This window comes from Rana temporaria, chromosome 4 (genome assembly GCF_905171775.1).
Source record: "Rana temporaria chromosome 4, aRanTem1.1, whole genome shotgun sequence".
NCBI lineage: Eukaryota > Metazoa > Chordata > Amphibia > Anura > Ranidae > Rana > Rana temporaria.
In genome coordinates this window covers 319,860,468-319,872,458 of record NC_053492.1, presented here as the reverse complement: position 1 = coordinate 319,872,458, position 11,991 = coordinate 319,860,468, and the positions used below count along the sequence as shown (strand labels likewise).

Here is an 11,991-nt window from a genome sequence, read left to right as displayed (position 1 = left end):
GGAGGGAGGGGCCAGGAGCAACAATAAGGGACTCGAGAAGAGGAGGATCCAGGTTGCTCTGTGCAACACCAACTGCACAGAGAAAAACACGACTTTACAATCACTTTAACACAGCAGTCTGCTTTCTGTAATGGCCTTCCAGGTTTCTACTGTGCTGTGTGGTTAGACCAGTGTATGTAAATAGACTAAAAGGAGCATATTTTCACAGTACACAGCAGACAAGTATTTCTTATTTTTATTTTACCAAATACACAAAAATAGGTCATAAAAGCTTTAGATATAGTATGTTAGGCATTGTTCAGTTATTAGAAGACATTGTTATATCTTAGAAATAAACAGTCATATTGACAATTAAACACAAAGTGTATAAACAAATATGAATAATGGCTTTGAAATTACGCACGATGCCTGAAAACTAATGCCAGTATTTAAAGATAAACACACATTATGTTTACTGTTTCCTATACCAGTGTTTCTCAACTCCAGTCCTCAAGGTACCCCAAAAGGTCATGTTTTCAGGCTTTTCATTATTTTGCACAGGTGATTTGATCAGTCTCACTGCCTTAGTAATTACAACAGCTGTTTCATCTGAGGGAAATATTGAAAACCTGACCTGTTGGGTAGCCTTGAGGACTGGAGTTGAGAAACAAAGTCCTATACTGTATTAGGCCTACATTAGCTCTGCTATGTCAAATGAATTTTTATTAAATCTAATTTTGTTAAAAAGATTGCAAGATTAATATTGTGGCACCTAATGAGAAAAATCTTATTGCCGTTTGAAAAAATAAAATAAAAAATAGAAAACAATACTGCTCAACTAAATGCACAACTGAAACACACTGTTTACTGTTTAAACTGCAAACGCATTTATAATCTTGGCCAAGTATTCTTGTAATACACATGCAAATCTACTTCCTAGTTTAGCATTACTGCTTCCTGGGTCAGCTTTACCACCTCCCAGGTGAGCTTCCATGCGGGTTGAATGAAAAATAACTCAGATTACCACATCAACACAAGTGATGTTTATGCAGGGATCTTTTTCCACTGTTATATTGTATTCTCACAGCGAGGGCGCCTCCCCGGTCAGAATACACAGATCAATGCTTGCAGCTATTGGCTGTATACACTGATTGACAGACGCCTCAGAAGGTCATTATGCCAAACCTCCCGACTTTTGGTACATGTATACCCAGTTTAGGTGATGAAGTTGATTCAGTGTGGAGGCTGGTGGTGGAGAGGGACATGAGATGTTGAACTGCTGAACCAATGATGAATTGCTAAATGACAAAATACACTTTTCACCCATCTGGCTGTGCAGTGTGAAAAAGGTGTGTACATTTGGCTGAGATGTATGGCTTGTAGCTTGTCACTTGACATGTAGAACAGTAAACATGTATTCCAACTGTGCATTTAACCATTTGACTAAAGCTTTGATTTTAGATGAAGGGAACCTAAATGGAACATTTAGCAAATTAAGTTTCAAACAAACTAAAATGAATATTGGGTTTGCCATTGATTAGACCTCTAGCCAAAATCTAGACTAAAATATATAAACCATAAGAAGTATACAATGTACAGTTGTAGACTAGCTTCTACAGTAAGGGCTGCTAGTTTCAAATTTTAGCCAGCCTGCTATAGATTGCTAATTCTAAGCCACAGCAAAACTAATATACTTTTTAAAGTGCAGATATTCTGTATTTTTCAAAGTTTTTGTTGTTTAATACGCCAAGTACAAAAACGTAAAATGAAAATTTTAGCAACTATTCAAAAGATTGTCTCAAAACCTATTCCACATAGTTGGAGTGTTTAAAATATCACTGAAATACGGTAAATCAACGTATAAGAGCACTAGTAGCAGTACTGGATAGTAGAGAGATTTTATTCGCCTCGAACAAAGCAGACAATATGGCAGCTCAAAATCAGAATGTCAAAAAAATAAAATAAAAAAAATAAAAATAAACTTTTCAGGGGACCTGTGAAAAACATAAGCTCTGCTAATTAAAAGACTGCACGGTTTAGAACTTATTTTATTGTTAGACCACTGATGTAGTGCCAGGATTAACGCGGACCAATCTAGAGGCATTTCTCAGATCCTGCAATTGTTTGGCTGGTTTTCCAACACCCTCTTCAAATCGCTTTTCAACAACAAGCAGAACAGTGTCATATAAAAAGGACGCGTTTTGTCTGATGAAATTTTTCTTTTCAGATTCTTGTTCACATCTTAGACTATAGTCTACATGTTGAACAGCCACCAATATAATTTCCATCAAACTTTCCAGGAGAACCATATGCAACTCAGGAAAGTACAGTTTAAGGGCTTCTTCTAAAAGGCCATGATTTGTTTTGTGAAGGCCACAACGGGTTGTAACTTAGGTTGACCCAACAATCTTCGCCTGTGTATTGGTCAAAACTGCTTACTCCACAGTTTTTTCATTTCTTCTTTTAACTTTCCCAGAGCCTCTGGGTCATCAGGTTCATTTTCCTCCACATTTCTTCAGAATTACGATGCTTGGTGGCCTCAATGATAATATCCTTGTTATACTGCAAAGCAGCCTTTATGTCTTTCACTAGAAATGTATGGAGTATGAATGTAAGATCTAGACCTATTTCACCAAGTTGCTTACAGTGCTCTTTGGCAACTTTTACACACTCTGCTGCAGTGGCAAGACTTTCCTTACTATCAAAGACCTGTTTACTAAAAGCATCAACAAACATCTTTAAGGAAGAACGGGACCATACAATGAAGGCAGAGTAACAACCACTGTTGCCTGCAAAGTCCATCTCAAACTCTTGGCTGTCTCCAGTAGACTAGTAAAAAAAACATTACACAATTTATGAATGTAAAGTATGTTGCTCCTTCAATTCTCAACTGACGTATAGCAGTTTGCACAGCCACAGCTCTGTTCTTTAAGAAAAGCTCACATGCCTTGGTAAGACTGGCCCAAACGTATAAGCTGAGAAAACAGCTCTACGGGTATGCCTTTGGACCTCCTCTTAAAGATCTGTCAGGGGAAAGTTCAAACACCAAAACATCAGTTAACTGTCGAAACACGCATATCGATTTTGCTCTTAATTCCTGCACAGCATGGGTTAAGTTTATCTTGCAAGTAACTATTCAATGTATCCAGCAAATCAACGGCCCCTTCAAAAGTTCTCTGGGCTATGCAGACATCCAAATCTTCAGGGAGCTCTTGAATCCATTCTAAAGAAAAGATCAACCTCTTCTTCCTCCTCCTCCTCCTCCTCCTCCTTCCTCATCTTGCTTTTTCCTCCTTCAAAAATGGGTTAGTTGACACTTCTGCAACAGCAGGGGTAACCATGACAGCTTCTTCTTTTTTACGCTTATCATTTAAACTTTGTTCTTTTTTGTCTCTTCCAAAACTTCAAGCCACTCTTTCTTAATTTTTGCATTCTCTGCTTGAAAAATCCGACTTTCAGGAAACATAAGGATCTTGAACATATCTTTCATAGGTGGATTTTCCTTTACATTCACTACAGCGAGGTCATCCAAGTTATGCAGTGCAATTATATTTGTACATACCCCTGCGATTTGGTAATGCAGTAGCAATAAGTAAGCAGTCGTTCATCAAAATGCATGAACTTTCTGTATAAGGGTCATGCTGTCCACATCAAACTCTGTCAAGTCTCCATTATATACCAAGTACCTGGAAAATAAATGGAAAACAAGAAAAAAAAAAAAAAAGGTAAGTAAACTGTAGACAATAACTTTCTAATTTTTCTAATACCTTTTCATAGTTACATTTGTTCCTAGATAACATGGTACATTGCTCCCCCCCCCCCCCCCTGATTTTATTTATTTTTTTCAAAAAACTCCAACCCAAACTTAAAGTGGTTCTAAAAGCAGAAGTTTTTTTTTTTATCTAATGCATTCTATGCATTAAAACTAAAAACCTTCAGTGTGTAGCAGCCCCCCTCAGCCCACCTGAGCCCCATCTCGATCCAGCAATGTTTCACGAGAGCCTCACATGACTCTCCCTCCTGATTAGCTGAGACGCAGCAGTGGGCGCCATTGGCTCCCGCTGCTGTCAAATTTAGTGAGCCAATGAAGAGAGAGAGGGGGTGGGCACAAGACGTGGCTCCGTGTCTGCATGGAGCAGCAACTCGGGTGCCCCCATAGCAAGCTGCTTGCTGTGGGGGCACTTGGCAGGAGGGAGGGGCCAGGAGCGCTGTTGAGGAACTAGAGAAGCCATTACAACCATTACACAGAGCAGGTAAGCATAACATGTCTATTTTTAAAACAAAAAACAAAACAAGACTTTAATATCACTTTAATTTTCATTTGGCTAGTGAAGGAAAAGGCTAGAGCCTCTGCTTATATTTGTAATCAATGTCTGTAATAATTAGAACTTCTGATATTTATTTTGCTCTACATGCTTTCCTGTTCCAAATACAACCACTCCCTTACCATTTCTATGAGAGTCACAAGGACAGGAAGCAAGACCCCTTTCACACTGCGCTGCTATACCGCCTGAAAAACTCCTTCACTGCCTACTCAATGTGAAAGCCCGAGGGCTTTCACACTGAGGCAATGCGCTGGCGGGAGAGAAAAAAAAATCTCCTGTCGGCAGCATCTTTGGAGCGGTGAGAGGAGCGGCATGTATACCGCTCCTCCAGCTGTTTTTATTCCCCTTAGAATAAATAGAAAAACGCTTAGTCGTAACTTTCTGCTCAAATAAAAAATTATAAAAAACATAAAAAACAATATATGAATAAATGTAATTTAAATTCACAAATAACTAAAAATCATCATAAATAAATAAAATAATATATAATATGTAATAATAAATGATAATTAACCCCTAACCTTAAAAATATTAAATACAAATTATTATAAATAATAATAAACACCTAAACAAAAAAAAGTAATTTATTTATTTTGTGTTGGGTGTTTTAGTTACTTATTATTTTACTTTAAGTCCCCTTTCACACGTGCGGGACCGTATGTCCGCTTTTTCATCCATCCGTTTGCGGATGAAAAAGGGACATACATTGGTCCCTATGAGATCGCGGATGTCAGCGGATGTCACCCGATCTCATCTGCCTCCGCAAAGATCCGGTTTTGCAGACGGAAGAAAACCCTATTTTTCCTTCCGTCTGCGGATCGGATGAACACGGACATACGGTCCATGTTCATTCGATCCCCCCATAGGGGAGAGCGGAGAACCGCCCTGTCATCCGCCAGCTCAGCGGGGATCAACGGAGCAATCCCCGTTTAGCAATCGGAAGCATACGGAGGCGGATCATTACTGATCCGCCCCGTGTGAAAAGGACCTAAGGGTTAGGGGTAATTATTTACTATTACAGTGGAACCTCGGTTTACGAGTAACTCAGTTAACAAGCTTTTTGAAAGACAAGCACATTTTTTAAAATAATTTTGACTCGGTTTGCAATGTGTTGTCTCGCAAAACGAGCAGAATTCAAGCTATTTAGGCCTGCAGTACCACATTTGGCCTGAGGTGGGGGGGGCGCCAGAGCCGACCGCCACCGATCGCAGTCGATCGGCGCCGTTCGGAAATGCATGAAATGGCCCCGAGGAAAGCTCGGCGGACAAAGTCTTTCCGAGGTCTGCCGAAGTGTCTTCAGGCCTTTGCGCCCGTTTTCAAGGCTCTCCGCCGCCCCCGCCTATGGCCGCGAATGCGGTATTGCATGCTATTGAAGTCAATGCGAAACAAATTGTTTCCTTTCCATTGACTTCAATGGGGAAACTCGCTTTGATATGCAAGTACTTTGGATTACGAGCATTCTCCTGGAACGGATTATGCTCGTAATTCAAGGTTCCACTGTACTTAGTTATTCATTTATTGAATTTATTATTTATGGTTTTTTTTTGTAGTAGTAGTAGTAGTAGTATTAGCACCCTAACAAAATAATAAATAAAAAGAACCCTATGTCAGGAAACTAGTTCAGCTAATACCAATTTTCATACAGCTAATGCCAATTCTTCTGCAGCTAATGCTAATTCTTCTGCAGCTAATGCTAATTCTACTGCAGCTAATGCTAATTCTACTGCAGCTAATGCTAATTCTACTGCAGCTAATGCTAATTCTACTGCAGCTAATGTTAATCCTTCTGCAGCTAATGCCAATCCTTCTGCGGCTAATGCCAATTCTTCTGCGGCTAATGCCAATTCTTCTGCGGCTAATGCCAATTCTTCTGCGGCTAATGCCAATTCTTCTGCGGCTAATGCCAATTCTTCTGCGGCTAATGCCAATTCTTCTGCGGCTAATGCCAATTCCCATTCGGCCAATGCTAGTGCACCAGCACACAGACGAGCTCAGGCTAATATCCAGTGTGCACTGACACGTAAGCGCCTCCTGACCATCCTGCTGTCTTATCATGTATGACGCTGGCTCACCTTGACTATTAATTGAAAGCCACACACGGAGATCGAGGATTATAAATTTCCCCAACGCCAATCATCCATGAGTATCCAGGTATCAGACTAGGCACCGATGGCATTTCCTCTCAAGTACTTTTGCAAATGCTTGGTATCGGTGCAACCCTACTTTTAAAGATTAACGATAATTTCAAAAAAAGTAAAGTCATCTTTTTGACCTCTTTCCCCATCTTAAATGTATTTACCTGAATCAGATGACTGCAGCCCACAGGAATATTTATCACCTCTGGCTAGAAATCATCTTTCCCCTGGCTACGCCTGAACATTACATTCTTTAGACCTCTATGGTGACTTCTATTGAGCTGCGCTGTATCTGAAAATGTCACAATTGAAGTCAGTTTTGTCCTGCTGTCCAAGCGCGGACAGGGAAAAGAAGATTTCAGCCAAAGGTGCCGAGAACTGTAGTGGGCTGTATTTATCCAATTGTTATCCAATTGAGGTCAGTGTGCATCAAGGGTGGTGGGAGTTATTTTGGATCGGGGGCAGAAGCTAACTGCACTTTCTATCAAACTGTAGTTACCCTTTAAATAACAGTTATGCAATTTAGATAATAGTAATACAAACAAATAGAAATAACTGCTGCAAATACTAGGAAGGTCTACCTTAATAGACAAAAGTGACAAATAAAACAAGTGAAAGATATCTGCGCTGTGAAAAAATCTTAAACTAGTACTAAGAGGTGAATGGGGAGGGGCACAAGTGACTAAAAACAGCAATAAAGTGTTACAATATGATAACAATATAATGAACAGTCTCTACATACACATATGATCAAAAATAAAAATAGAAAAGTCCAACAGCAAGGAAAAAACACACAGTTCTTGATAGATCTGATACAGCCGATGGATGAAAATAAAGGGAAGTACTCAATGGAAGAAGACCCCGCAACCAGAATCTGGTGATAAAGGTAAGCAGCACACCTTAAAGTCTCACACACACACCTCTAGTGGTCCCAGCAGCTCACCTCACGGCTAATATGAATAGCCTGTTTACAAAACACTTGCATATGAAGTTCTGGTCTTTATGGCAGATGTTATTCTTATAGTCCCAGTACAAAGCAGTACATGTAAAACAAGAGAACATACATCAGGATGGTGTAATACTGATATGTCAGGAAGCCTAGCACGTAACCAGTGTTGGATGCATTCACATAAATGAAAAAATATGGGGCTTATCTCCATGAGCAGCGAGCTCGTCAGTGTCCTGCTTCTCCCCTTTCTCCAAATCTCCCGTATGTCAAGCTGGAGATGCTAAGTGACTCGAGTGGTAGTGTCACAAAAAAACAAAAAAGAGGGAAGGAGGGCACATCGCATAATCCAGTAAACAAGGTAAATTTTAATAAAACCAGCATAAAAAAACTCACATTTGAGCAGGTAAAACTTGCATGGTATCCACAAGTAGCGAACTCGTATTGCCGTCCGTCAGATGCTAGAGTATCTGACGCGTATCGTCACACCACCTTCATCAGGGGATGAAGTCACGTGGTGTGACGATACGCGTCGGGATTGGAGCGCTGGACATACTCTAGCATCTGACGGACGGCAATACGAGTTCGCTACTCGTGGATACCATGCAAGTTTTACCTGCTCAAATGTGAGTTTTTTATGCTGGTTTTATTAAAATTGACCTTGTTTACTGGATTATGCGATGTTCCCTCCTTCCCTCTTTTTTGTGACACTACCACTCGAGTCACTTAGCATCTCCAGCTTGACATACGGGAGATTTGGAGAAAGGGGGAGAAGCAGGACACTGACGAGCTCGCTGCTCGCGGAGATAAGCCCCATATTTTTTCATTCATGCGAGTGCATCCAACGCTGGTTACGTGCTAGGCTTCCTGACATATCAGTATTACACCATCCTGATGTATGTTCTCTTGTTTTACATGTACTGCTCTGTACTGGGACTATAAGAATAACATCTGCCATAAAGACCAGAACTTCATATGCAAGTGTTTTGTAAACAGGCTATTCATATTAGCCGTGAGGTGAGCTGCTGGGACCACTAGAGGTGTGTGTTACACTTCAAGGTGTGCGGCTTACCTTTATCACCAGATTCTTGTTGCGGGTCTTCTTCCATTGAGTACTTCCCTTTATTTTCATCCATCAGCTGTATCAGATCTATCAAGAACTGTGCGTTTTTTCCTTGCTGTTGGACTTTTCTATTTTTATTTTTGATCATATGTGTATCACTATTGTGTATGTAGAGACTGTTCATTATATTGTTATCATATTGTAACACTTTATTGCCGTTTCTAGTCACTTGTGCCCCTCCCCATTCACCTCTTAGTACAAATTAAGATTTTTTCACAGCGCAGATATCTTTCACTTGTTTTATTTATCATCCGCTTGCTCAGCGGGAATCGCTCCGTTGATCCCCGCTGAGCCGGCGGATGACAGGGCGGTCCCCGCACACTGTGCAGGGACCGCCCTGTCAGATCTCCGCTCTCCTCTATGGGGGTATCGGATGAACACAGATCGTCTGTCCGTGTTCATCCAATCCGCAAAAAATAGGATTTTTCTCCGTCTGCAGAAACGGAGCATAGCAGACACTGATGAGATCGGGTGTCAGTGGATGTTCATCCGCTGACACCCGCTATCCCATCCGAAAACAGATGGATGAAAAACGGACATACGGTGGTGAATCCAATGACTATATATGTGAGTCAATGGATTCAATCACATCTTTGCATGAGTGTATGTTTTTTTATTTTTATTTATGGGAGGAGTTGACTTCAGAAAGACATAATACTGGGCTTACTGAATTACATAAATTAGGAAATATAGAGGAGGTACTGGCTCCATCCAGCTTATGTGAAGAGCAATTCAGACAAGAAACTGGAAAAAATGCATGGTTTATCCCTTTTAGAAGAAAATGAGGGGCGGTGTTGTCAGAACAGACTTGTCGATGTAAGGGAATGATAACTCCTAGCCCCTCCCCATCCAGATGAAACTATGCTACTCCTCTAGCGAAACGCGTTGACATCACCTCTAGTCACGTGATGCCAGCTACAAAATGCCCCATTCAAACCGAGATTGTGGGTTGGAAGGTGTCTGCATCCATCCCAGTAACACATCCCGAGCAGCGATAGCAACGGATCAACCAGCCCTACACCAGAAGACTTGCCCTCATAAAAGAGGTCTTGGAGTCTATGGATCCCAAGCACGTCTGAAATCGGATCTCGGCTTAGCAAAGATCCAGCAGGATACAGCAATCAGCTGATTTCATGGACGCAATTCTCCTGAAATAGTTGACTCTTGACTTCTGAAAAAATGCTATGTGAAACGCCTTGATCTTTATTGTGTGAATTGTACAGTGCTTCTTCATTTTGGCCCACCTACGCAGCAGCTAGTTTCAATTACCCTGATGATGATAGAACTGGCCATATTCTGCATTCTCAGCAATTACCTATTAGAAATCAATGTTCCGTGCCTTGGAACTTTCTTGCTACCTTCTTGTTGGATGCAAGTAAATCATTAGTGGTTTGGACAATATATAGAAGCATACACTGAATGTCCTTGGTACCTGAATAATACCACCTTCCAAACACTGTCATTTTTCATCAATGCAACTATATGCTCCTAAAAATCTCTTTGTTTTACATTTGTCGCAAGTGGGACCGAATACGTTTTTACGAATCAATGATTACAAAGTATTTGGGGTATTAAACAAATTTCACCTTCAAGCATAAGTGGACTGACACCTAAAAATGTAATGCTCCGATCAACTTGTGTACAGGACCTGATCATTGTTCATTCAGCTATAGAACCATTATCTCCAATTTAGTCTATCCAGTACCGTATTTTCCAGCGTATAAGACGACTTTCTGGATGCAAAAAAATGCATCCAAAGTCGGGGGTCGTCTTATACGCCGGGTACGGTCTCAGTACTCACTTTTTTTTCCCCAGCGGTGACAGTCTCCATACGGCGAGCGCGAGCGTGAATGATTTCAAAGCCGCGCCTTCTCTTCAGAGTGTTCTGTGATAGGAGGAACAAAAATCTTCCCAGCAGCGTCTCTGTTCTGTCCTATCACAGATGCCTTCTCACCCTCGGACGAGATGAGAAGACGTCCGTGATAGGCGGAAACAGAACAGAGGCGCTGCTGGGAAGATTTGTGTGCCGCCTATCACAGAACACTCTGAAGTGAAGGCGCGGCTTTGAAATAATTCACGCTCGCGCTCGCCGTATGGAGACTGTCACCGCTGGGGAAAAAAAAGTGAGTGTAACAAGTTCAGGCATGTAATGGCACAGTGGCAATGTGGGGGCATGTAATGGCACAGTGGCAATGTGGGGGCATGTAATGGCACAGTGGCAATGTGGGGGCATGTAATGGCACAGTGGCAATGTGGGGGCATGTAATGTAATGGCACTGTCTGGGCATGTAATGTAATGGCACAGTCTGGGCATGTAATGTAATGGCACAGTCTGGGCATGTAATGTAATGGCACAGTCTGGGCATGTAATGTAATGGCACAGTCTGGGCATGTAATGTAATGGCACAGTCTGGGCATGTAATGGCACAGTCTGGGCATGTAATGTAATGGCACAGTGAGGAATGTAATGGCACAGTGAGGAATGTAATGGCACAGTGAGGAATGTAATGGCACAGTGAGATTTGAAAAAGCCTGTTTCTGTCAGCGGTTCTGGCTCCCCCTCAGCTTCCAGAAAGACTAGTAAGAAGGGGGGTAGTCTTATACAGTGAGTATATCCCAAAATCAAAAATTTTCCTGGAAAATTAGGGGGTCGTCTTATACGCCGAGTCGTCTTATACGCCGGAAAATATGGTAACCATTTAGCAGGTTTTAAGCTTTTAGGGAGATTAAAAATTGACCTAGATCCCCTGGGGACTATTCACAAGGAACCTGTCGAACGCACCTTAATGAATGAATTTTTTCTTTCTTTTCATATATTTTTATATCAATGCGATTACAGTTCCTGTGTGAATGTCAGCTGGTGTCCGAAACTTTGTTTTTGATTTTGTGTTTGTATTTTTCTGTGTGTTTTCTGTTCCCTGTATGTTCTTATAGTACCACCTTTTAGTGTTGTTTTAGGAAAACTTATAGTATGGTGAATGAAGTTGTCTTGGTATTTATAGTCTCATCATGAATTACTATATCTTGCGTAAATTGTGAAATTAAATAAATGTTGTACTTTTTTAGAATTAACTCCAATTAAGACCCTCTGTTGCCGAAGTAGCCGCTTTTTGACCCTTGTAGTCTTACCTGGGTCTCACTCTGTATGCTCCATAAATGGAAGAAGTTTAGAACCACCAGGACTCTTCCTAGATTGCGCCACCCAGCCAAACTGAGCGATTGGGGGAGAAGGGCCTTTGTCAGGGAGGTAATCAAGAACCCGATGGTCACTCTGACAGAGCATCCAGCATTTCTCTGTGGTGAGAGGAGAACCTTCCAGAAAAACAGTCATCATTGCAGCACACCACCAATCAGGCCTTTATGGTAGAGAAGCCAGATGGAAGCCACTCAGTAAAAGGCACATGACAGCCTGTCTGGAGTTTGCAAAAAGGCACTTGAAGGACTCTCAAACCATAAGAAACAAAGTTCTCTGGTCTGATGAAA

General features: G+C 41.3%; 1 protein-coding gene across 1 annotated transcript in view; it reads right to left on the bottom strand.

Moving 5' to 3' along the window:
* Nucleotides 1-772: 772 nt before the first annotated feature.
* Nucleotides 773-11,991, bottom strand: part of EXOC8 (exocyst complex component 8) — a 29,410-nt gene continuing 18,191 nt past the window's right edge. Inside the window, 9 exon segments of the mRNA XM_040350683.1 lie at nucleotides 773-2,326; nucleotides 2,329-2,359; nucleotides 2,362-2,792; nucleotides 2,795-2,848; nucleotides 2,851-3,086; nucleotides 3,088-3,359; nucleotides 3,362-3,523; nucleotides 3,525-3,589; nucleotides 3,592-3,665. Coding sequence (XP_040206617.1) covers nucleotides 2,034-2,326; nucleotides 2,329-2,359; nucleotides 2,362-2,792; nucleotides 2,795-2,848; nucleotides 2,851-3,086; nucleotides 3,088-3,359; nucleotides 3,362-3,523; nucleotides 3,525-3,589; nucleotides 3,592-3,665 — 1,618 coding nt within the window. The 3' untranslated portion in view covers nucleotides 773-2,033.